Source organism: Equus asinus, chromosome 16, assembly GCF_041296235.1.
Source record: "Equus asinus isolate D_3611 breed Donkey chromosome 16, EquAss-T2T_v2, whole genome shotgun sequence".
NCBI lineage: Eukaryota > Metazoa > Chordata > Mammalia > Perissodactyla > Equidae > Equus > Equus asinus.
The window spans coordinates 46,439,446-46,467,353 of NC_091805.1; the positions used below are offsets into that span (position 1 = coordinate 46,439,446).

At 35.4% G+C, this 27,908-nt stretch overlaps 1 protein-coding gene across 8 annotated transcripts in view; it reads right to left on the reverse strand.

Moving 5' to 3' along the window:
• DENND2C (DENN domain containing 2C) overlaps window positions 1–27,908 on the reverse strand; it is a 72,824-nt gene that overhangs the window by 22,368 nt on the left and 22,548 nt on the right. For 4 of the 8 annotated variants that reach the window (XM_014848228.3, XM_014848227.3, XM_070487073.1 and 1 more), the window contains 6 exons: window positions 9,885–10,902; window positions 9,200–9,336; window positions 8,664–8,776; window positions 7,885–8,055; window positions 4,616–4,712; window positions 448–492 (listed from right to left, as the gene is read on the reverse strand). In XM_014848228.3, coding sequence (XP_014703714.1) covers window positions 448–492; window positions 4,616–4,712; window positions 7,885–8,055; window positions 8,664–8,776; window positions 9,200–9,336; window positions 9,885–10,711 — 1,390 coding nt within the window. In that variant the 5' untranslated portion in view covers window positions 10,712–10,902. Of the gene's footprint in view, window positions 1–447; window positions 493–4,615; window positions 4,713–7,884; window positions 8,056–8,663; window positions 8,777–9,199; window positions 9,337–9,884; window positions 10,903–10,997; window positions 11,147–11,588; window positions 16,072–27,908 lie in introns of those variants that run through there. The other 4 variants (XM_070487072.1, XM_044748965.2, XM_070487069.1 and 1 more) reach the window with 3 other exon arrangements.

Here is a 27,908-nt window from a genome sequence, read left to right on the forward strand (position 1 = left end):
GAATAAGAAGTGGATCAGTTTCCTGTCTCAAAGTCAGAAATACCAAAGTTACTTAAATAATTACACTTGAGTGACTACGAAAAATCAGATATTTAATGCTAAGTATTTGTTTTAGAGGATGATTCACATACTCTGTTTTGGCTACTGGGAAACTTCTGCACATATGTCTGAACATGTAGCTCTGCCACTCCCCTAAGAACATTCCATCTTAAGAACCATACTGGTTTGCCTTACTCTACCATGGGAGATTTTTAACACTTTCAAACATCTGACAGTGTACTGTTTAGTTCCCCAAATCTCAACAGGTTCCTATCATGAAGAAATCACCTAGAAAATGAAACTTCATATGGGAAAAACATGCTTAATGCTTAATCACAAAGGAAGGTGGCACCCCACCTATAACCACGATCATCAGGAGAAAGGGAGTAGCCCCACTGACTCACTCACTCTTTGGCAGATACTCGGCATCACTTTCGTTCCCACTGGTTTCACCTGAAAAGAGAGAGAGTTTCCATTTGTACTGTCCAACAGTAGGAAGTACAGGAGGATGAGAACAATGTAAAACCTCCACAGACCTGCAGGCTTGGAGTAAGGAATAACAAGGATGCTGAGTCTTTCTCCAAACCACTTAGTTAATCAGGGTAGGACAGTTGCAAAAGAGAGTAAAAGGCTCAGAGAAGAAACTACTCTATTCCATCTTCTTCCCACACCCTACCTCTCTCCACAGCTCCCCTCGTATTCCTAATTCTAGAAATTAACAGTAGTTCAGACTAGTTTTAAGAAGCCTAGTTCAGGGTCGATTCTATTTCTACATTCATATCCTTGTCTTTATATTCCCAAATAAGTACTAAAGGTAGATCACCCACCTGGCTAAACAAAAATCTCAACATGGAACAAACTATGAACTTAGAATAAAAGAAAAATGTGAGGCAAAGAGAGATCACTAAATCAGTTTATGAAGTAACATTCTACCTCTTTTATGATGCTGCTAAGCTACCTCTTGGCCAAAATGAATTTTCCTTTACTCTGGATTCTTAACTACTCAGATGGCTTTGAACTGCTCTTATTTTCCCCTATCAGATTTGAAGTATCTTGAGGATAAAGAGCTATCCTTATACAAGGGAGTGTTTTGTGCCACAATGCTAGGCACATGGCCAATTTACAAAAAAAAAAAAAAAACAAAACTTTATGAGCAAGTGAAGGACAAATTTCTAGATTAAGTCTGAAAAGTAAAAGCAAAATAAAAAAACATAAAGAAAGGGAAAATCTTTAATGAATCAGAAAAAAAAAGGCCTAGGAGTCATAAATGAAAAATGCATGTAAGTTTGATTATATAAAAATGTAAAATTTCTAATAAAAAAATCAGTAGATTCAAAAGGTGAACAATAAACAGGAAAATATTTGTAATACACATTGCAGACATGAGGCTAAGTTTCTACATATTCAAATAGCTGTTACAAATGAATAAGAAAAAAATATAGCACAACAGAAAAACATACTGGCAATCCATAAAAAAAATATAACTGTTGATAAACATAAATGTCCAAATTCATAATTAAAGAAATGTAAATTAAAGCAATAAATAAGCTACAACTTTCAACCATGATATTGGCAAAAAAAAAACTTTAATAAAACAGTATTAGTGAAGATTATGAGGAAAAAGTCATTTTCAAATGCTGTTCATAGAAACAGAAGCTATTACAATCTGTGGGACAATCTGGCAGAAGCTATAAAAATTTTAAATGCATATGTTCTTTGATTAAGTCCACTGCTAGGAACTTATTCTACAGATGTATTCTTACTAATATATAAAAATATAAGCAAAAAGATGTACATTGCAGCACTGTTTGAAGAGCAAAAACAAAAACAAAAATGCAGAACTTACACACACAACTTAAATATTCACAGGTTAAATAAAATGTCAGAACAACCAAGACGCCTACCAGCTAAATAAAATTCTGTTATATCTATACAATGAAATGCAGTACAGCTATGTGGACCTTTATGTGTTGATACTGAATATATTAATTACTTTTTTTTAAAAAAAAGACATACAAAGTCTGAATGGTATAAAACTATTTGGGTAGGAAAAATATTGGCATGTGCATAAAATTTTCTGGGAGTAGTAGGAAGAGGTTTGGGAAACTTCAGCTTTTCATTTTATCTTATTCTATGTTATTGTAATTTCTTGCTGTGCTCATTTAATTTTATAATAAGAAATAACAGAACATTAAAAAAAATGCTGCTTCTTCATAAGATAGGTAGGAAAGGTACATAAGGGATGTTACAGAAAAAGTAGCTATTTAAATACTGTGTACTATACAGCTTTTATAAATTCAAAATAACCACCATAACAAAAGGTATACCGGGTCTATAAAATACTGTTCAGTATACAGGAACAAACACTACACTCCTGAGTCCTATCTGTATCCTTAGCACCAGGCACCTCTTAGGAGCCTCTGAAGTGTGTGGAAAGAAAGAAAAGAAAGGGGAGAAGAGGAAATGTAATAGAACTGGAAAAGACCTTATAAAAAGCCATTCAAGTAGCTTTAATATATTCACATCTATGGGTTTTGATGATCTGCATTCTAAGTTACTGAATGAAGGTTACGAAGTTTAAAGAGGAAAACAAAAATCTGAGAATTGTGACTATGAAGCCAGGAGATCCTCAGGCATGAGAAATTCCTCTGGTCCACTGAAGAAACTGGTCACAGAGACTGGGTAAATGCATATTTAATTTGAGCCACGTAAAAGAAAAACAAACTTGTAGGGAAGGGTTACAATTTAGGAACTGCTCCTTTTTTTGTGTGTGCGCTAGAAGTTGGCAATTCACGCTGTCGAATTTTTTTCTTTTCAATAATGACAGTGAAATAAAGGATTTGGCTCTTCAAAAACTTGTCTTAGAGCCAAATTTACTTAAATATTCTTAACCCATAAGGCATAAAGCATACAAATAAAATAAGAGATCAGTAATAACCCACTTAGAGTGGCATATCTGGAGAGCAATCAATAGACTGCTGTTAACCTGGGAAAATGATGATATTTTCTAAAAATTTGTCTTGGCCCCAGTGTCTTGCTATTTTACATAATTTGCAATTTATGATTTATTTCCTTATCTATAAAACAGTGACAATAATATCTGCCACATAGGATTATTTAGGAAATTAATGATAATGTATCTGAGAGGATTCAGCATATCTGGCATCAGTTTTCATCTTTTGTATCTAGTTCTGAATTATACAAATAAAAAGGTTTGGACCATATCCTTATTGAAGATAAGGAAACACATGGAGAGGAGATAGTTCAACTGCTAAAAATCAGGTTTATGAGAAAAATTGAGTAACTATTGGTGATAGAAAAGGATAAGACTGTGGTGCCATGCTCCTAGACTCAAATCTATGCTTCCTCCTCTGACTTAGCTTCTCTGTCTATAAAATTAGGATAGTCCCTACCTCCTAGTGTGGTTATAGGTTATACATGAGATAAAGTATGTAAAGAAACTCTTAGTTCATTCAACAAATGGTAGCTATTGTTATGAACAACAATCAAAACTATTTCTTCTGTAGAAGACTGAACATGTTTTAATAACTGCTTTTGAAAATATGAAAACTCACATTTACAATGGTGACCAGTTGATTTTAATCATCACAGAATAAGAAGAAAGAGTCTTGAATTCTAGCATGGAGAATTTTGTTCTTAGATAGTAATTGTTAGAATGCAGAATAGATTTTCAAGGGAAATTAACAAATTTCTCTCTTTAGAAGTCTGCAAAAATATGAAACATTCTTCTCTGGTATGACTTGGCTGTTGTTTCTCACTTATAAATCTCATAGACAAAAATTACTTAATTCTACATATTCTCTGCCAGACAACCAAGTTAAGAACCTTGCATGAGTTTTTAAGAAAATCTAATAATTCACTATGGATATTGAAAGTTTCTTAATTAAGACAATATAAGTTTTATCTAGGCATCTGAAGGATAAAACTACTGAACTTATTAGATGACTACAAGTTGAGTACTACATACTTTTAGCTTATATATCTTTAATATTTTCATTTCTCCACTGAAAGGGTCGATATTGATAAATGACTATAAATTAAAGTAGGACTACAAAATGATGCAATCTGTACTTGAAAATTGGTCTCACCAGTTTATAATTATTTTTAAATTTATTTACTTATTCATCCAATAATTATCACTTGGTACAGAACTAAATAAAAGGATCTGAGGAAGAATAAGAAATAGTCCCTTGGGGCCAGCCCCGTGGCCCAGTGGTTAAGTTCGCGTGCTCTGCTTCGGGGCCCAGGCTTTCGCTGGTTCGGATCCTGGGCGCGGACATGGCACCGCTCAATAGGCCATGTTGAAGTGGCGTCCCACATACTACAACTAGAAGTACTCACAACTAAAAAAATATACCACTGTGTACTAGGGGGATTTAGGGAGAAAAAGCAGGAAAAAAAAAAAAGAAATAGTCCCTTATCCTGAAGAAATTTTAAATTTAAGTGGGGTAGTTAAGAAAGTAAACCAAAAACTATAATTCACATCAAACATTAAGTAGCATAATTAGTCTCCCCTCATATGCTGATAGCTATGGACAGTTGGCACAATTCTTACCTTTTGAGGGAGGTAAGTCTTTTCCAGTGTAAGGGTGTAACTTTACCCTCTTCTTCCCTCTCTTAGATTCAAATACGTCATCTATTTTCAATACAAGCTGAAAAAAGACCAGAAAAGTACAAGTTAAAACTAATACCAACAAGTTTTGCAGCTTGATGATAATTTATTAGTGATTCTCATTCAGAGAAAGATCCATTTTATAAATAAAAACCTTTATATTTTCTCAATTTTGAATTGAAAATGATCTTTAGTAAGATGGTACGTTGTTCTAATACAAAGTCCATATAACATGCACAAGAGAAGTAGGAAATGATATCTCCTTTCCAGAGGAACCCAGCATAGGCTTGTAGAGAGATTCCTTGTCACTCCATGTCACAACATGCAGGAAGTCTGGCTAAAGCACTCGATATAGTGACCAGGCCTTTACTCTTGGGCTCAAGTTTTTGCTTGTCCAGAGTAGGAACTGGAATACCATTCACTTGGAAGGCAGGATGAGGCTGAGTTATTTCTGCTCCCAGGAATTCTTTGCAAAAAGAGGATAATCAGGCTTAGAAAGTTTTTGTCAAAGGGAACACTCTATCACTTTGCTATCAGGAGTACTAACATGACAATTTATTTTAGAAACATGTCCTAAAAACAGGAGACTCTCAAATATGCTCAAGTACAAAAACCATGCTCCATTTAATAAGCATTACTCCTTAGAATTCCTTCTCTGCTGCTGGGAGGTGTGTGTGAAAGAGAGAGAGTCAGAGACAGAGACAGACATACAGACTGGGCTTAAAAAGGAGGAAAGAATTAAAGTGGACTACTTTTAAAAGGAGGAATTGATTAGCTTTTCCATGCATATTTTTCTTTACTCTTAAAATGCCAAGCTTTTTATTAACTATTAATCCTGATTTAACATATTTAATACCCAGAATTACAATTGTTAGGAACATTATATAAGATAATAACTAACAAAGTTGCTTGAGAAAAATGCTCTGTTTTCTCTTTTGTCCTTGTTTCTCTAGCAATCTTGGCAATCCATAGGCAGTGAGTGAATCAGTCCAGTGGAAGAAAAATAACACGTGAGAACCATGTGCTTCCAATATGCAGATTATTCCCACATTTTTGGATGAGTTTGTTCTTTTAAAGATTTTTGTAGCTGCAATTCAAGTGAAAAATTACCAATGTTCTTAAAAATTACCATTATAAAAAACAAATAAGGGAATCCAACACAAAAAGGTATTGTTAGGGGCTATAAGAAAGATGTATGAAAGTAAATATGTATTTTGGACTCAAAAGACTAAAAAAAGTATAATTATGAATGTGCGTTTGAAAATTATACTCAAAAGTATACTGAAATATTATAAAGAAAAGAGAACTATCTGTTCTAGAAATACGAGATAAAGTAATAAAATTTAAGTTTTGGTTATGAGCTAGGAAGAGGAGCCTATATTTACCTTCTAGTTGCAGAAAATCTGTAGAACATTCTTCCTAAGAAATAATAGAAACCATATTGCTGCACACACTTGACACAAACAATATAAAACATTAGGAAATCTACTCTAGCAAACAATCCAACACCAGCTTCTACAGTAGGGAAAGAAAGGAAGGGTGGGGAAGAGGCATATGGACTAGATCAGTGATTTTCAAACTATGAAACCAGTTTCCCTCCCAGGGATAGCTCTAGACATCAAAGGGGAAATAAATGAAAACTGCTTTCCTCATGGAATGTTGTTCCTGAAGATACTCCAAAGCCAAAATTTGTATTGCAAATGAAACAACCTAAAAAGATTTAATCCAAGGAGGGTCACAAGAAGAAATGCTAACAGTCTGTTCCTGCCTGACAAGCAAGAGCTCATCACCATTTTTCCCTCTCCACCTCTCAAAAGAATCTTTGGGAAAATATTCGAAAAGGAAAAGTTTGGATCATATCACCTATAATCAGAAAGAGAACAAGCATGGAGTACTCAAAGGATCCATAGTACATAAAATACTGAGGAACGAAATCAAAAGCACTGCAAATCTCATTAAACTCTATAATCCATAATTCCTAAATACTGGTTACTGCCATTCCAAGAACCACACTGTAAATGCAATCTCTATGGGTTTGTGTTCTTGCCCCTGTGACAAATGATCTGTTGTTTCTGGGCCCTGTGGGTAGGTACTCGGTTGTGCCAGCACGATCTCTCAGGAGAGGACTACTGCAGAATGCCTGGCATCTCTTTAAACTTCTGACTTTTAAATATTCCTCAACATACACAGGAGAATAAACAGCTAAAATTTTTTTTTTCACTGAGAGAGATCAGTTTAGCGCTTTTTAAAAACGATGTTCTTTAACTCTTCACATATTAGAGAGGGAGGGGCAGGAAATAGAACAGAAGAATTAAAGTAATTGTGGAACAGAGTATTTCCCAAGGAACCAATCAGCAGTTAATAAACCAAGAAACAGCTGTGACTTTTGTTGAATGTTAAAATCAGGTACAAAAATTGTGTGCTAAATGCATACATATAGCTAATTCAGATGGGATTAAGGAAAGGAATACTATTTAAATGATCTGATTTCTTCATTTCTGCATGGTAATCCTGAAAACTTTCTCAATTACAGAAGAACAAAGTAACATAAAGAGTATTAAAATATTTTCATGTAATTTCTTAAGTGTCTCTTCTAAAACATACATACATCTGTCTACAAATAATCCCAATTTCTTCATTTTGGTTCCAACGGCTCTAGCTGAGATTATTTACAGACTTACTGGTTTTCTCCCTCGAGAGAGAAGTCATTTATTTAGTATAATTGCTGAAAATTTCTATTCCCAATTAACACTCAAATTTATTTTTTCCTTCCTCTGAATGGAAATTTGTCCCCCAAATTAATGGCATATACTTTGTTATTACTGAAAATCTGTAAACACAGGCACAAAACTGAATTCACTTTGGCAATTAATATAAATGAGTGAGAACACCACCAAAGCCAGCTCAATAGAACGTCCTTTTACATGAGATTCCAGTGCTTTCTCGAAACAGGCAGCTGATTTCAATGAGAACTAGGTAACTGAAGTGAGGCCCTCCATCTAAAATCAATTTTCCAAATCCATAAAGAAACCTTGGCAAAAGCCATATACGCATTTTTCTTGCATGAGCAAAAACTTAAGGCTGCTTTCCAAATCTTCTAATTCCAGTGGGTCAGTTCTACCCTATTATTCATTCCAGTCTAAAGTCTACTTATTCTCATTTATGGAAATGCTGAAGTAAGAGTCAAAGAACAAAAGTACCAGAGTCCTTACCCTTGGAAGATTTTTCCTTTTCCTGTTCGTAACTTCTCCAGCTCGGAAAAGCTTCCATTCAGTTAAAGTGACAGGCAAAGTAGTATCCTTTGTGAGCTTTGACCGTAAAAAAACTTGGGAGTGCTTCAGTTCCATAGTCTTCCGGTAAAGGAATTGAGGTTTGGGAGGAAGCTAAAACAGGAGAAGATGTACTGGTAAGCGTAAGATCATCTAGTTAATGCCTGTGTTCTCAAACACAGAAGAAAAAGTTATCTTTCCCTTAAAATCATCTCAAGTGAGGGTACCATAATTTCTTTTTCACCATTCGTAAAGAAGTTTCTCAGACTTCTAATCCAAAATTCTTCTACTACAATGTAATCAAATTTCCAGAAAACAAAAGCTCAGAGTCCTCATTAACTCAAGGCAGCTTCTGCTTCCAGGGGTGGTGAATACATTCAGGGACCACACAGGTAATTCAGGCCACAGGTTGATGTGAGACTAATAGGGAGCTGTGCTAACTGTAGTGAACTGAAGGTTCATGGCCTGTCTAAAGGTGTTCAATATGCAAATGTTTTTTGCAGTGCTAAAAAACAAAACAAAACAAAAAACCCCCCTCAAAACCAAAGAAAACAAAAAGCTGTGTGCTGCCCCAAAAATCAAAGAAAAAAACCCCACCACTACCAACAATAAAACCCACATTTCAGTGCCCTAGTTTTGGCCCTAGTTAAAACATTTTAACCTTTTTGCAGGGATCAAAAACAAGATTCCAATGTTTTCTTATATTATTTCTCTGGTTATACCTTGGGTGCTTTGAAAGCATTTTTAGGGGGTGGTAGCTTCCATGCTGAAGGAGATCTCCACATGGGCAAAGGCTGCACTGGAATATCTTCGTATGGATTTTCTTTGGTGGGATCTTAAAAAATAGTGAAAAAAATAAGTTTACAGAAACATAATTAAATGGAAACAAAGTGACTACAGCTAGGAAAAGAAATAAAAAACTGACTAAATATGTTCAGCTTTCTATTCTACATTGCTGTAGGGATGTAGGTCTCCTCATCAATGGCACTTTAAACACGTAGACCATGGCGATGTCCAACCAAGCTAAAAGAGTTCTCAAAATACTATACTATAAACATCTACTTCTGAACTGAGCAAGTCCATTAAACCAGCTGTAAAATCCATTAAAGAATAAAAGAATTTATGCAACAAAGGTTTCCTATTAAAAAGAAAAATCTAGAGCAAGATGTGTTTGATTGTAAAAGAAAATATCCTATAGTTAAGGGCTCTATCAAATATATACTCGTTAAATTTAATCGCAAAGTTTGTGGACACCTACATACGATATCCTCATAGATATTGTCTTCAGACTGTGTGTAATAAAGTGTCGAGCCAGAATTTCTTCCAAGTTGTTCATGAATCTTCTGTGGGTTCCGATTTCGAAAGTGCTGAATATCCTCAAATTCAAAAGATTTCCTTAAGAAAGGAGATATATTTTAAAGTTGTACCTTTTAAAACTCCAGTCTTCTCTAAATTGGTCTAACAGACAGAAATTGATATGGACTTGGGTGCCAAACTACAAAGGTGTTTTACCACATACCTAAGAATAAACAACTCTCACGGTGCCCTAAATGCACCATGAGAAAATTGGAGGCTTTTAGCCAATAACATTCATGCTCTTCATTGGGTACCTTTATTAAATTCGCCGTTTAATGAAAAGTGAGGCTAAGGCCAGTATGCCCTAAATGAAGGAGAAGAATGTACTTGCTTCCCTACACCCATTCTTAAAGATGTAAGATAGAAGTTGTTCTGATGCTTTTATGTCAGTAGATTGTCTTAGGTATTACCTATACTCCTATTTCCTCCTGTATGTATTTTCCCCTCAGGTTAATCAATGTCTATATAATCAAATTAGGGCTGTAACTCACACAGGGAAATGGAAATTGCTTTGAAAAAGAAAAAGAAGCTCAATAGTTCTGTAAGGAAAATACTTTCAAATCATTACCTATCAAATAAAAACATACCTTTTAGATCTCCCTCTGATTTTTCCGCCATATTTCTTTGGTTCAGGTTCCCCAGAAGAGGCCAAAGAAGACTCTGCACAAGAATTATTTTCACAGTATTTTCTGTCACAGTTTCTTTCTTTATATGGTGTAACACCAGATTCAGATAAATATCTGAATGTCCTACGAGGTTTTGGCAAAGGATTTATAGAAGGCCCACATTCTTGTCCCTCAGGCTCAGAGTAAATATTTTCTAAGCTCTTAGTTATTCCATATGAACTATTCAGAACTCTGAAATTCAGTTCTTTTTCTGAAGAGTCACAATGTTCTAAAGCCAAATTTAAGACTTTATCTGGGGGAAGTGCTTCTATTTTCTTCCACAATATCTGTGAGGTATAGAAATTTCCTGGAGGTAATGAAGTCTCTGGATCCAAAACAACTTTTTTCCAGCTTTCAATTTGTTTGACCTGAGAACATACCCAGTTGGATTCTGATTTATTTTTAAAGAAGTGTGTGTCATCATACTCACGTTTCTCACTTTCCTCCTCATTCTGATCGTGGCTTTTGGCATCTTCATTAATATTTAGACCAACATTTTGAGAGTTGGTTACATCCAAGTTTCTGCTCTTTTCCTCAGCAAAAGGACTTTTCTTAAGAAGTTTCTCTTGATAACAGTTGCTATATTTCACTCCAAAGTCCTTTGGATGCCACTTATCTGGGTTAGATATACCATTAGTTCTTCCTTCCCACTGAGAAATTTTTTGTTTGATGTTTTTGCAGTGGCTTCTTGACAGTGTTTGAAGAGAAGAACGAGAAAAACCAACATCCATGTTCCCAGTTGGGTGCATGACACGTGATGAATTTTACTAAGGTTCCATTTACAGGTAACTGTGAAATATTATATTCTTTATCTGTCAGTAAGAATCCAAACATTTCCAGTATTTTGCTTTCATCTTTAACTTGGAAATTTCTTCTTAAGAAGAAAAATTCTGATCATTGATCCTTGTTGAAAACGGCTACAATTTTATCTTGAATAATCCTATTAAAATGAGACAAGAATATATTAACACAGTTTTATAACTTACTAATTTAAACTCCACTGAAACACTACCCACCTATCCCTAAATAACTTACATTGCATGTGTAAAAATGTCCCCGTAACTGATTAAGTAATTCAACTCCATAAAGGTATTCTTAAGATGGTGATGTAATAACACAGAAAAAAATATTACTTGTGGTATTTCTCAAATTGTCAGCTTTAATGTTCTGCCATATTTAATTTCCTAAAGTTAGGAAGAATGAGATTTTATAAGAGATTACATATAATAGTACACAATACTATTTCACAATAAATCAATTCTTTATGAAACTTTCTCTCAATGAAACAAGGACAGAGTATCACAAAAAGCATACAAATACAGAAATACATCTTCAATAACCAAAAGCCTTATGTATATATCCAGAGGAAGAACCTGGTCTGGAAACACATCAATGGCTAATTTCCTCCTCCTGTCTTATGTTGAGAGAGAATATTATTAGTCCGTCACGTACCCTTATTTCAGCTACACTATTAGCAGCAGAGGAGTCCAGACACACAATGCTAAAGACAATCCAAGGTGCCATTAACTATCAGTTGCTTTAAAATGTATAACATGTTTTGTCACTGACTGAGCTTTCTTCATCTCTGCCACCACACCCTCAATCCAAATCAGCAAAAATACTCACAGTCACTGTCACATTCCTTCCTTTCACACAGAGGCTTCGCTCATTTAGGCCCATAAACTGTTTCCTCAAATGTAAAATTTGGCAGAGAGCTTTTCCTATCAACTGAGTAAAGACCTGATCTCAAGTTCCACTGTATACTAGTTATAAATAGCAGCTGATTCAAACTTCCTGAGGCAGGGGTCATCCTTCCTTGAGCTTTGTCTGTGTGGCCTTGATTAACAGGCAGGAAAATATCTTGGCCCAGCTCTGTCAGTGTAGCTAACCAAAACTGATACATACACAACACATACAAAATTTATTCTAGGCAGACCAACTGCTAATCAGAACTTCCATCAACTTTCACTTAAACCATTCCTAACAAGTTTGTAGGAAAACCACCTTTGCCAGCAAATAAACTTTGATGAGGGTCTGATTTAAAGAAAATTATTCTAAAAAACCTTAAGAAATTAAAATCGTGGGTGGAAAAAAACAAAAAACCCCAAAATATCAAAGCTGTTGTGCAGAACTCGATAAAAGACTAATGCATACTATTTGAAGATCCAGTCAGCTGCTGCTCATTACTAAAACTCCGAAAATTCTTTTCTTGCTTCTGATGTTTACAGAGGATTCCTAAGGATTTTAGGGTGCCTTAAGACTCAGGTTTTCTTCACTATAACAAGATGAGAGTATTCTTCTCTCTCCTGGGAGCCTACTGGAGGTCTTTGGCAGTCTTTCTTTACTCTTTATTCTTCTGTACTCTTCCCCGGTTAATGTGTTTTAAGTATGAACGGGTCAAACCGAGAAGAAAACTATGAAATTTTCTACAGTCAAAAATTTTTTTAACTTGAAAATTACTGGCAACAAATGCCTTAATCTATGGAACTCACACACATATATAAATGATGTGTACTGATGGTATTTCAGTGCCAATAGAGCAGCACAGAAACATAAGAAACTCCTAATATAGACAGGTATTATAAAGAGAAATGCTACTTGCTCCTAAAGGTATGTATTATTTCACTGTGACTTTCAAAAAATGGACAAATTAGTTCAAAACCAAAAGTGTTAATGCATTCTAACTAGATTGATGCCTGTATTGATAGTATACAGAATCTATCTTTATGTCTGATTTCACAGTTCCAATTTTTTTTTTTAAGATTGGCACCTGAGCTAACAACTGTTGCCAATCTTTCTTTCTTTTTTTCTGCCTTTTCTCCCCAAATCTCCCTAGTACACAGTTGTATATTTTAGTTGTGGGTCCTTTTAGTTGTGGCTTGTGGGATGCCGCCTCAATGTGGCCTTGTGAGCGGTACCATGTCCGCGCCCAGGATCCAAACCGGCGAAACCCTGGGCCACTGCAGTGGAGTGTGCGAACTTAACCACTTGGCCAAGGGAATGGCCCCTCAACATAAACTCTTTATAATGGCTTGCCTCTTCTTACACACTAGTTGTGATTTTGTCCCATCCAAAAAATAAGAATCACTCACCAAACCAAAGTTGCCTCAGTTTTTTTCTTACAGGCATCTCATATCTGACTGTCCCTTTAAGTGAGTTAATTCTGAGCCACCTTGCTCCCCAATACCTACGTCTTCCCCTATAGCTCTCCTAGCCTTCTGGATCCTTCAGAGCTCATTCGCTGCCTCCCTAGTCTCTTGCCTTGACCTCCATTCTCAGTGGACATTCTAACCCTTAAGTGCTGACCCAGTTTTGATGTCCTAGATCTCGCCCAAGCTTCATCTTTTGAAAACTCTCTAAAGCCAACTTCTTCACATATTTGTCTCTGGAGACTGCTTTTGTCAAGCTTGCTTCAACAGTTCTAACAGAAACACAGGCTGAGAAAACTACAATAGCTTCAACAATTTTAAAAATTCTTTTGTTTCTACTCTTAATACCCCAATATTAGTCAAAGACTTCTCCGCCTATTAACGATTATTGAAGTCAGGCAGGACTCACAAAAAAGAGAAAGTAGAGCACACAATCACCGCAACAGGCAATCTCAACAGAGGAAATAGCAACCGTCCTGCAGTTCCTCAGGTGAGTAAAAGTAGTATAAATAAGAAAAATCAAGCACAATTTTAAAGGTATAATAAAACAAATGCTTGGAGTAAAGGGTACTAGTCAAACTTTTATTTCTATTCTTTGTTCCCAAAGAGGTGATTCTTTTTTCTTTTTTTTTGAGGAAGCTTAGGCCTGAGCTACCATTTGCCAACAACCCTCCTCTTTTTGCTGAGGAAGACTGGCCCTGAGCTAACATCCATGCCCATCTGCCTCTACTTTATATGTGGGATGCCTACCACAGCATGGCTTGATAAGTGGTGCATAAATCCACACTTGGGATCCGAACCAGCAGATCCCCTGGCCACTGAAGTGGAACCTGTGAACTTAACTGCTGCGCCACTGGGCCAGGCCCTAAAGATGTGATTCTTAATCATGTCCCTTTGTTTTTATTTTCTATTGCTTTTCTGAATATTTACTTTCATCCAAGAAATACATCAACTGTAGTTTATCAGCTTAAAATGTAATTTATAATATAACCTATCAGATACAGGATTCTGTGTTTTTAGCAAATTAAAAGAAACCAATCTGATTTCATTCAGGTAAGTGAAACTCTCTTCGGCAAAGAGAATATTAATGCTCTATTTTACTAACTCAAGTCTTACACAGGGAAAGTTCCTCACTCCAAATCCTTTAAGATATTTTGATTAAATATAAATATCTGGCAAAGCAGGAAGAATTTGGAACATTCTAAAAGCTGACTTAAAAACTGATGAAAGAGTACACTTTAAAATGGTTAATTTTTTGTTAAGTGAATTTTACCTCAGTTAGAAAGAAAACTGATGAAACAGACCAGGAAGACTCCCACTTCTGGTCACAATGGAGTAATTGGACTAGATTTGCCTTACCAACATAAATAACTATAAAACTGGACTTATATATAAAATAAATGCTTTCAGATATTGGATAACAAATAGCACAGGACTGCCATCTCTGAAAGAAGAAAAACAAAGGTGAGCACTATGATGGTCCCGCTTTCGCCCTGGAGGCTTCTAAAAAACAGCACAGAACACGGTAACCTTGCTGAGTTAAGGAAAAAGAGATCAGAATTCGGAGGTGCTAAGGCAAGAGGAATTTTTAGGGTGGAGTATCAGAAAGGAGGGAGCAACAGAGAGAAAAAGCTTCAGAAACCTACACAGGATCCCTTGGAGTCTTGGGCTAAAGACTAAGCTGCTAATGCTTGGGTAACACTACATGAGGCTGGACAACAAATTACAGGAGAAAGAACAACTACAAGAGACCTGTAAGCTCACTAATACCCAGAGTTCACAAAGGTCTGGGAAATAGTCAACGTTCAACGATCTACAAAAGAGCAGCCTTGCTGAACACTTGAGTAATTCAGTGGCAACAATGGGAGATCATGGCTTACCAGTTGGACTAAACTAGCCCTAGAGTGAAGGATATTTTATAGCCACCCTAACAAAGTTTTTAAAAAGCCTCAAAGGGATCAAGTTGATTCCTAATTTGAGTACCCACAAAAACAAAACTCAGTAATTTTTACATGAAGACGACAAAATCTGGACACTCAGCAATGTAACATTTACAATGCTCAGCAGCCAGTCAAAATTACTAAACATGCAGAGGCCTGAAAACGAGATCCACAATCAGGAGAAAAAGCAGTCAACAGAAATAGAACCAAAAATGACAGACATGATGGAGTTGGCAGAAAAGGACTGTAAGTATTTTGAAAACATTCATAAACTTAAAGGAGACATGAACATAATCAATAGAGAAATGAAAGATAAAAAAAGAAAATAGAACTTCTAGAGTTTAAAAATATCCTATCTGAAAGAAAAAATTCACTGGATAGATTGAACAGCAGATTTTAGATACCACAGAATAAATATTCAAGTTGAATAACTAGCAATACAAACTGTCAAAAACAAAAACTAAAGCACAGAGAGAAGAAAAGGCTAAAACAAAAACAAAAACCAGAGCCTCACTGGGACAATATGAAATGGTTTATCTTACATAAAATGAGAATCCTGGAAATGACGAAGGTGGGGAGGCAGAGAACAAATATTACAAGAAATAATAGGGGGCTGGCCCCATGGCAGAGTGGTTAAGTTCACGTGCTCTGCTTTGGCGACCCAGGGTTTCACTGGTTTGAATCCTGCGCGGACTGAGTACTGCTCATCAGGCAGTGCTGAGGCAGTGTCCCACATGCCACAACTAGAAGGACCCACAACCAAAATACATACAACTACGTACTGGGGGGCTTTGGGGAGAAGGAGGAAAAACACAATCTTAAGAAATAAAAATAAAAAAGAAATAGCTGATATTTTTCTAAATTTGATGAAAACTCTAAACCTGTAGATACAAGAGGCTCAACAAATCCCAAACAGGATAAAGACAAAGAAAGCCTTATCAAAGGCAAATCATAATCAAGTTGCTGAAAACCAGTGATAAAAAGAAAATTCTTAAGTGGCCAGAAGATAAAATATATACTACATATAGGGAAAACAAGCAAGCCAGAAAACATTGTAAAATATTTAAAGTGCTGGGGGAAAAACTGTGAATCTAGAATTCTAGATACATCCTTCAAAATGAAGATGAAATAAAGAAATCTTCAGTTAAACAAAAGCTCTTAGAATCTGTCAACAGCAGACCTGCACTCAGGGCCAGCGACATAATTTGTGGGTCCCAATGTAAACTGAAAATGTGGGACCCCTTGTTCAAAATGCAGAAAAAGTGCTTTAAAATACATATGAAGCTTTTGCCTGTCTTCTGCAGTCACTCTTTCAATTTGTTATGGTGTTTTTTATTTACTATTTAATGTTGTTTTAAGTAAAAAAAAAATTAAAATTTACAGTATTAGTATGAGTTTTACCATTCACCTATACATATTGTGCAATGCCATTTTATTAGCACCACACTCTAACCAACTGAGCTAACTGGCCAAGGTGCAATGCCATTTTAAATGCAAATGTCAGAGCATTTAACTTGTATGCAGAATAATTGAAAGTAAACAATTCCTATTTCGTGGCTTGTCCTGAAGGGTGCCTCCAGCTGGCCAGACGAGACAAACACAGCTGGTTTCAGGAAGGGTGGAAGGAGAAAGAGAGGTTGCCTCAGGCGTGGAACCAGCCAAGAGAATGTTCTCAGGCCTAGGGATACTTATGGGATAGCAAGTACAGATCCTCCTAGGAAACCGGGAGACCAACCCTATAACGTGGGGCACGCACGTGCTAACTTGGGCCTAATAGCTGCTGGAATCTACCTATTGCCAGCCACCAAACCAACATGCTGTGCTTTGGCTGAGGCAGGGTCTAGGGAAGTAGAGCCAGGTTTCTCCACATCCCATAGGCCTGCCTCCCCAATCATGACAGACAGGTAACCCCCAAGTATCTTTAGACCTCTCTTCAGAACATGCTTGATATCTGTGTCAGGGTGGGCAATAGACTTGCCCTTGTAAAACCAAGGCTTTCACTTGGCTGCTCACCATGGTGCTGCCTGTGTGGGGCAAGATACCACTTTCATGCCCCGCCCCCAGACACCATGGGGTGTATACACTCAACCTCAACCCTCATATACCCAGGCTTCTGCCAAGAGCAGCAGAGGGTGGCAGTGGTCACAGGGTGTAGGTGGGGAAGGGGAAACCAGGCAGGGCCAGGTGTGCCAGAAGGATGGAGAGAGGGCAGCTGAGAACCCATCCTAGGGAGGTGGAAGGAGGTGGGACTGTGCATGAATTGAGGCTCTAAGCTCCTAGTGCACACTACATTTTCCAATTAGACTTCACTTACAAAACACAAATTCAAAGATAAAATAATCAGAATTTCAAGATGGCTACCATAGAGCATAAAACCCTACAGGGCCCTTCTGAGTGTAGTATCCTATGCAACTACATTGATTGTATGCCCATGAAGCTGGCCCTGCTTACGCTATAAGAAATGTTAAAGAAAGTTATTCAAGTTGAAGAAAAATGATACCAGATGGAAATCTGGATATAAACAAAGGAATGATGAGGACCAAAAATGGTACACACGGGTAAATGAAAAAGACATATTTTTCTCATTATTAGTCTCTATAAAGGACAACTGACTGTTTAAAAGGAAACATAACGTATTGTGGAGTTTATAACAATGTGGAAGTAAAATGTAAGACAAAAGCAAGAAGGAGGGAAAGAAAAGAGGAAGTAGAGTAGTGTAAGTTTCTTACTTTATATATGAAGCAGTATATTCATGGAAGGGGATAGGTTAAAGTCGTATGTTGTAAACTCTAAGGCAACCACTAAAAGAAAAAAGAGGAATAGCTAACAAGTTAATAAAAAAGATTAAATGAAATTATAAAAAATACTCAATGCAGAAAAAGATGGGGGGTGTGGAGAAGAAGAATGACCACCACCAAAAACCACATGGGACAGACAGAAAGTGACTACCAAGGCGGCACACTTAAGTCTGACCACACCAATAATTATGTTAAATGTAAACGGACTAAGCTCTAAATAAAAGGCAAAGATCAAACTTGATAAAAAAGCAAGACCTAAATAACTCTATGCTTCTGTAAAAACTGAATTTTGGGGGCCAGCCCTGTGGCTTAGTGGTTAAGTTCAGTGCACTCAGGTTCAGTTCCTGGGTGCAGACCTACACCACTAGTTGGTGGCCATGCTGTGGCAGCGACCCACATACAAAAAAACAGAGGAAGATAGGCACAGGTGTTAGCTCAGGGCAAATCTTCCTCAAGCAAAAAAGAGGAGGTTTGGCAACAGATGTTAGTTCAGGCCAAATCTTCCTCACCAAAAGAAAAACAAAAAAACCCCTGCCTTTTGAATACAAAGGCATAGATCTGTTAAAGTAAAGAGATACAAGAGCTAAAGTTAACATGATCATAAGAACACTGGATTGGCTATATTTATATCAGACAAAGTAAACTCCTGGGCAAATATATTAGCAAAGATAAAGAGGGACATTTCAAATAGATAATAGTCAATTCATCAAGAAGATCTAACAATCTTAAATGTTCACATATCTAATAAGAGAGTTTCAAAATGCAAGAAGCAAAAAATGTCAGAACTAAAAGGATAAATCCACAATTTTAGTGAGGATTTCATCATACTTCATCAGTAATTGATAGAAAAATAGACATAAAATGAGTAAATGTATAAAAGACTTGAATACCACTATCAATTAACTTGACCTAAGTAACATTTTAGAACACTACACCCAACAACAATAGAACATATATTCTTTTCAAGTATACATGGAATATTTACCAACAGACCATATGCTTGGCCATAAAATAAGACTTTAGAAATTTAAAAGGATTGAAATTTTCTGAGAACCTTCTCTAACCCACAATGGAACTGAATTAGAAATCAATAACCAAAAAACATCTGGAAAATCCCAAAATATTTGGAAATAAATGCTTATATTACAAAAGAAAAAAAGGTTTAAAAACAATGAATGAGGGTACTATTTCTTGGTATTTTAAATTAGAACACATTTTACCTTATTAAGTTTCAAGTTATTTTAAATTTCTCTCCAGATTAAATGCTCTAGTTTAACAACTGTTTAAATCATCCTACCGTCTATCTCGTATAAAATGTACCTTTTCAATATTATATTCTCCTAAACCCTGTAGTGAAATATGAGCGTCATTATTCTACTTAATATCTGAAAACAAATAAACAAATGAAAAGATTTAAGGTTCTCCCTTAAGAAAAAAGAAAAGAGGATTTTTGCTTTTCCTCAAGCAAAAAGAGGAAGATTGGCAACAGATGTTACCTCAGGGCCAATCTTCCTCACAAAAATAAATAAATAAGTGAATTAAACCCAAAGCATGTGGAAGAAAGAAAATAATAAAGAGTGAATATTAATCAAATCGCAATAGATGAACAATAGAGAAAAATCAATGGGACAAAAAAAGTTATTTGAAAAGATCAATAAATTGATAAATCTCTAGGTAGACTGAACAAATAAAAAAAAAGAAAAAGCACAAATTAGCAACATCAGAAATGAAAAAGGGGGCATCACTGCAGATCCTACATTAAAGGATATAAAAGATTATTATAAATAAATTTATGTTAGTAAATTTGACAACTTAAATGGATAAATTCCTTGAAAGATACAAATTACCAAAACTGACGCAAGAAGATATAGGAATTCTGAATATCTCTGTATTTATTTAAAAAAGTAAATTTTTAATTAAACTTTCCCATAAAGAAAACTCCAAGTACAGACAGCTTCACTGGTGAACTTTATTAAACATCTGAAGAAATAACATCAATCTTACCAAAACTCTTTCAGAAAACAGAAGAGGGGGAAACATTTTCCAACTCATTTATCAGACCAGCATTACCCTCTTAGAAAACCAGAAAAAGACAATACAAGAGAAGAAAAATATAGAACAATATAAGTCATGAACACAAATGCAAAAGTCCTTTAATGATATTAGCATATAAAATCCATAAATAAATATATAAAGGATTCTATGCCAGGACTAAGTAGAGTTTATTACAGAAAGCAAGTTGCTTTAACATTAAAAGCCATCGTATTCATGAGATAAAGAAAAAAACTCTATATGATTATCTTTATAGATGCAGAAAAAAACATTTGAAAAAGACTCACACCCATTCATAATTGGAGGGGAAAAAAACCTCTTCAGCGAATTAGAAATTGAATTTCCACTATCTGATAAAAGGTGTCTATGGAAAAACTACTGCTAATAGTACACTAAGTTGGAAAAGACTGAACATCTTTCCCTTAAGATTGGGAAAAAGGCAAGGATGTCTTCTTTCATCGTTTTCACTCATAGAGAAGTCATAATCAATGCAATAAGGGAAGAAAAATCAAATAAAAGGGATTCAGACATTCAGATTGGAAAAGACGTAAAATTTTTTTTTTTTGCAAACATGATTGTACATATAGAAAATCCTAAGAAATATATGATTACAAGCTACTAGAATTCATCAGAGAATTTAGTAAGGTCTCAGGATACATGGTCGATATATAAGAATTAATTGTACTTATACGTACTGAGAATAAACAACTGGAAAATGAAATTTAAAATAACATTTATAGTAGCATAAAAAACATGAACTACTTAGGGTACAAGACTTGTACACTGAAAACTACAAGATACTGCTGAAAAAAAATTAAAGAATAACTAAATAAACAGAGAGATATATCACAGGAATGAAGTAGGAGATTCAATCGTGTTAAGATACCAAATTCTCTCAAAATTGATTTGCAGATTCGACACAATCCTAATCAAAATCATAGCAGGCTTTGTTGTAGAAACTGACAATTGATTTTCAAATTTATATGGAAACGCAAAGGACCTAGAATAGCCTAAATAATTTTCAAAAATAAGAACAAAGTTGGAGAACATATACATACTACCAGATTTCAAGACATTATAAAGCTACAATAATCAAGACAATGTATCTTAGTGAAAGCAGACAAATGGATCAATACAACAGTACAGAATCCAGAAACACACCCAGGCTTATACAGTCAGTTGATCCACAAAGCTGGGGAAAGGATAATCTTTACAATAAATGGCATTGGAACAAATGGATATCCATATGGAAAAAATGAACTTTGGCCCTTAACCATACCATTTACAAAAATTAACTCAAAAATGTATCGTAAACCAAACCTAAGAGCTAAAATTATAAATATTCTAGAAGAAAAAATAGAAACAAACCTTTGTGACTTTGGGGAGGGAACAGATTTTTTAGGGCACAAAAAACACTAACCATAAAGGCCAAAAATTGATAAATTGGACCTCACAAAAATTAAGATCTGCTCTTCTAAAGATGTTTTAAAAATGAAACAGTAAGACACAGACAAGGGAGAAAATATTTGCAATACATGTATCTGACAAGGACTTAAATCCATAATATATAAAGAACTATTACAATTGAGTGATAAGTCAAACAACACAAAATATGTCAGCTATGAATAGATACTTTACAAAAGATTTTATGAGTAGCCAATAAGTACAATAAAGCACCTGAAAGGATGCACACTATCATTAGTCATCAAAGACATTCAAATTAAAACACAAGATACCACTACATACCCACAAGAATGGCTAAAATCAAAAAGAATGACAATACTAAGTATTGCAGCACCTGGAACTCTCAAACACTGCTGGCGTAATACAATACAACCACTTTGGAAAACAGTTCATCAGTTTCATATAAAAGTAAACATATGATTGTCATATGAAGTAGCAATTTCACTTGTAGGTATTTCACATGAAAGGAAAATACATTCATACAAATACTTTTACATGAATATGCATAGCAGCTTTATTCAGAAGAGCCTGAAACTAGAAACTGAAAAGCCATCAACAAGTGAATGCATAAGCAAATTGTAATATAGTCATACAATAGTATATTCCTCAGCAATAAAAAGAAACTAATGACACACACAAAAACTTGGATGTTCCTCAAAAACACTATGCGAGGCCAGCTCCGGTGGCCTAGTGGTTAAGTCCAGCATGTTCCACTTCAGTGGCCCAGGTTCAGTTCCTGGGTGCAGACCTACACAGCTGTGTTAGCGGCCATATTGTGCTGGCAGCCCATATGCTAAAACATAGAGGAAGATTGGCAAGATGTTAACTTAGGGCGAATCTTCCTCAACAAAAACAACACAGCAACAACAACAAAAAACCACACATTATGCAGAAACAAAAGAGTACATATAATACGATTCCATTTATATGAAATGCAAGAACAGGCAATTCTAATCTGTAAGGAAAGAAACAGATCAGTGGTGGCCTAGGGACAAGAGGGTGAGAACCAACCACAAAGGATTATAAGGGAACTTTTTGGGGTGATGAAAATATTACATATTTTGATTGGGATGGTAGTTACATAGATGTATACATTTGTCAAAATTAATTGACCATACACTTAAAATGGGTGCATTTTATTCTATGAAATTATATCTCAATAAAGTTAATTTTGAAAAGTAAAAATAATGATGAAAGGCAAAATAACTAGTACACTCTGCATCTTCTACACATTCTTGCTCTTAACACGAATGAGAAAATCACCCTGACTCTTACAAAAGGTTTAAAACATGCCATCTACTTCAACATTAATTTTCAGTTACAGAGATATGTCAATCTATCTCCCTTCCTCTTCCTAACAACCTTGATATATATATTATTGTGTGCATTTTTATAGGTTGAGGATACTTAAGCTCAGAGAAGATAAATGAATTGCCCAGCTTACAAAACCCAAGGATTTCTTCTATATCACAGCTACTATTAAAAACTTGACAGTTAATTTCAACTTGGTTTTCCTCTGCCAGAGCCAGACCACTGAGTTTTCTAATTGTTTCCCATGCAAAAAAAGAGAAAAGCCAAGATTTAATTTGCTGAATCTGAATGCTTTAAGGGAAAACAACGCCAATATCAAATTTAAAAACAAATGCCTCCTTTGTTGAAGTTAGTGCCCATTAGAGCAGGTGCTACTGGTCTTCTGTACCCTTAATAATGAAGTGATCATTTAATTAAATAGTATTAATAAACTTGTTACTAAAGTAAGCAAAATCCAAACAGAGCGATTCTCACTTTTGGGACAATTTGACTAACCTTCCATAAAACAATCTTCGATTCAATTTTCCCATAAGTCTCACTGGTTGGGGGCAAAGGAAGGTTTGGGCTTAACAAGGTCCATATTTGCAATGAATTTCAGACATTTTAGAAACAGTGAATGTATGCTGGATGAGATATGTTAATTATTCTAAACAAAAATCACTCTTCGTATTTAAGCCTAAATTCTGTAGAATCACTATTACCTTTCTCTGAACAACAGATTTCAATCAGGAAATCTGGAAACAAGCTGTCATACAACCATATTCTTAAACATCTTAAACATCTAAATGATCCGAGATTTCTTCCTCAATGATACATTTAGCCCCCAAGAATACTATACTATTCATTGCAGATTTACCTTAAGCTCTTCTTTTGTCCCGGGAAAAGCGGGGGCTTAGGTGTAGACACCTATTTTTAAAATGCCAATTTGAGGTTTAGTGCCTGTTTATCTGAAAAAAATAGGTGCCAAAAGGATTCCAACTACTAAGCTACTAGAAGGAACATAGTCAAATGGAAACAGAATCACTGTAGGTGTCATAAGGGCAGCTTATTTCAAGAAAGAGAGAAGACGCAAGATAAAATCTCTGGGAAAAATGACCTCCCTCCTCCCAAAAAAACTCTATTGATTAAAAAAACGGGCAGTAAGTGGAAAGAGGGAAAGAGAATCAATATCTATTTTACATCTGCAATGTGCAAAGTACTTTAACCAATATTATAAATCCTCCTCTAAACCAAATGAAGTAGATATTAATCTCTCTGTGTCATATTCTCCATCTGAAAAATAGAGATGAGTGTCTTTCCTAGTCCAAGGTCCCAACAGCTGGTGGAGCTGGGATTCCGACCTGCATATGACTACAGTCATGCATTGCATAATGACGTTTTGGTCAATGACCGAATTGATATATGACAGTGGTCCTGTAAGATTAGTATCATATAGCCTAGGTGTGTAGTAGGCTAAACCACCTAGGTTTACGTAAGTACACTCTATGATGTTCACACAATAACGAACCTGCCTGAGGATGCATTAGCAATGCATAACTGTACTCCAAAGTCATTTGCTTTTCTCACTCAACATGCTATACTGTTCGCCAAAGAGCACTAGACTAGAAATGAGAAGAAATGGAGTTTAGTCCTAACTCTGCAACTTATTAGCTCTGTGACCTTAGGAAAGTCATTTCACCTTTCTGGGTTTCAGTTTTCTCATCTGTAAATTCCAATTAATCACTGCTCTCTATGTACTTTCTTTAACATTTCTTGTAGTGCAGATCTGCAGCCAACAAACTTTCTCCTCTTTCATTAATTGAAAATAACTTTATTTTATCTCCATGTTGGAGGTCAATTTTGCTGGACATCAAATTCTAGGTTGATAGTATTTCTCTTTAATTAGTTTAAGGCTGTGATTCTTTTGACTTGTAGTTTCTAATGAGAAGTTTGCAGCCATTCTTATGTTAGTTCTCCTGTATGTTACGTGGCTTTCCTTCTCTAGCTGCTTTTAGGATTTACTCTTTACCTTTGCTATTCAACAATTTGACTATGATAAGCCTAAGTGTAGTTTTCTTTATATTTATCCTGCTTGAGGTTTGCAGAGCTTCCGAGATCTTGAGTTGACGTTTTCCATCAAATCCAATTTTTTTTCCTGCCCCTTTCTTTCTCCTCCTCTTCTGGGACTCTACAAACATTAGACTACTTAATATTATCTCACAGGTTACCCGTGCTCTGTTCATTTATTTTTTCCTTTTCTTTTTCTTTCTCTGCTTCAGTTTAGATAAATTCTATTGACCTGTCTTCAAGTTCACTAGTCATTATACAGAGCAAAGCCAATCTGCTTTTAAGCCCATCTAATAATTTTTATTTCAGATATTGTATTTTTCAGCTTGAAATTTTCTATTTGGTTCTTTAACAGTTCCATTTCTCTTCTGAAATATTCCATCTCTTCACCTACTATATTATTTTCTTTCTGTATATTATTTAACATATTTATAATAATCTTAAAGTCCTTGTTGGCTAATTCTAAACTGGGTCATCTTCAGGTTTCCTTTTATTGACTATATTTTCTCTTTACTATGGTTCAGACTTTCCTGTTTCTTCTAATTGTAATTTTTAATCATATTCTTGACACTGTCTATAAAAGAACAGTAGGGGAAAAGATACACCTTTGTTTTGCTTTATATATTTCTGAAACTACAAGGCTTTCCTCTGTCTGGTAATTTGATTGAAGGGCTGATCATTCAGATTCCTCTCACACTCAAGATGAGCTGAGGCTGGGTGGCAGGTTTTATTAGATGAAATTCACCTGGGATTACCCCAATCTCTAATCTCCTGAGCTGTTACCTTTTTAATCTTGTCAATATTTGTGCTGGAAAGAGCTTGGCTACAGTTTCAGTTATTTTTGGTTCAACTTTGAATTCAACTGTGGCAGGGCCTCACTGCACAATTACGTAGGACTACATAACTTCTGTGTGCCTCCCACACTCTCCTGCAAAGCTGCTTTCTTGGTAAAAACTGGAATACAGGGGACACAGCAGATAATTATTAGGCCAACTGGTTTGTTTTGGTATTTGGGATTCTTTCAGATTCCAATCCATATTCCAATTCCAAAAGTTGATACTGTTAACTGAAGTAGTTTTCCCCTTGCTTCTATGAAGCCTCACCATCTATATCAGTGCTACTTGTGCCCAGATCACATGCTTGTCCTCAGGTATGAAAGTTGTTGTGACTCTCTGCTCACTTATAAAGGAATTCACTTCGGAATTCAGTTCATCAAAATTTCCTTGAGTTCACGGCTATTCACTCACCCCAGAGAAATACATGATTTTTATTATATCTAGGATTTTCTTCTTACTATGGGAGCAAATGTTTTTCAAGTCCTTCTACACCTAACTGGATGAGAAAGTCTTAAAATGCTTTTAATGAAATAGAAGAGTGTAGAATAGAAAAAATCAGAATACACTGCATGTAAGTAAGGGTAAGTATTGCTTCAGAAATGTTTGTTTCAGGTGTGTGTGTGTGTAACAGATTACAAATGTATTTATTACAGTGAGGTGTGGTCAAAAAAGTTTGAAAAGCCTCTGTTCTAGAGACATTAAAGTCCACTTCAGTGCAAAGCAAGGCATTTAGAGAAAGGATATAAAGATACTAATCTTTAAAGAGAATAGTCTACTGCTAGATCAACTTCATGCACTGAAACTGTTCAGAAACACAAAGACTTTTACATATCAAAACAGAACAAAATAAGTCCCTGAAAAGATATACAAAAGATACATTATCACAATAGGCAACTGCTGTTAGAGAAGAATAAAATACATCTAGATATATTAATAACAAACAGCCTTCGGTTTTTTATTAAAGCCCGTTTCTGGGCCTAAGTACTATAATTCAATGTGTTGCTACTGATTGCTATTATAGGGTTAAGAACACAAAGAAAGATTCTGGAGACAGAATATGCTCCTTTTACATTTGGCTACCTTAATAAAAATCGTCTTAAAATCGCTTTTTTGGAGTGAGGGACAAAGACAAGAAGATTCTCTGAATGCAGGAAAGCTGTTCCTAGATGAACAGAATAAATACTTTCAAGTCAGCAATCAATGAGACAAATCATAGAAATAGCTATGTTATAAAACACAGACGAAGACCACAATACTTAATTTATAAGGGAGGCATCATGGTACACGATACACAGTGCAGGCTTGGGAGCCAGACACCTGGATTTAAATCTTCTGCAATTTACTTAGTGGTGAGCCCTTGTACTCTTAACCAATCTAGCCTTAATCTATAATAATGGAATAACACTAGTAGAATTACTGGAAGAATCAAATGAAATAATTAGTATCTTGCACAGAGTAAGTGCCCAAGAATAGCTATGATATTATTGTCACAACTCAAATATTATATGTGTATGAGTGTCAGTACACACCCTCACCAATCTAACCTCTTGAATGTCTCTCTTTTCATTTCCATCCCTATCGCAACAACTTTAATTTATGCCCTTATCGTTCTTATCCTAGAACTAACATAATACAGTCTCCTATATTGCCTACCTGCCTCCAATAGCAACCCCTTTCCAATACTGTTGCCAAAGAGCTATTTCTAAAACTTACATATGATCAAGTCACAAACCAGTTACAACCTTTTAGTATTGCTCCACAATCTACCAAGGTGGTTATCAAAACATACTTCCAAGAAACAATGGACTTTCAAGAACTGAACCAAGGTTCTAATATCAAAATTGAATAACACCCCACCATCACCAGTTTGCAGAAATAAGTTAAATTAGTGGACATAATTTCCTCAACATTAAGTTTTTCCCTCCACAAATATATATTAAATATTTGCTCCTCGCTACTATTTGGGGTGCTAGTCTAGACTAACAAAACGGCCATGGGTAGGAATTTGAACTGCTCACATTATTTGCTTTTTCAAATTTTCTATTAAGTATATTTAATTAAAATATTAATATTTAATTTGTAGAGCCTCTAAGTAAAGTTTTAATGAAACCCACAGGAATAAATCTTGCATAAAATTCTTCATTAAATTAGGTTAAAAATATTTTAAAGCAAATGATAAAGGAACAGAGCAACAGAGAAAAAAATAAATGTCAAACTGGCTTCTACCTTTCAAACTTTTATCATCTTGTTGACTGTTCCTTGAATAACAAGTCTTCAAAGCAAGCACATACAGGATATCAGCCTTTTTTCTCACTCCTATCAGAGGAAACAGCCTTATAGGTAACTAAAA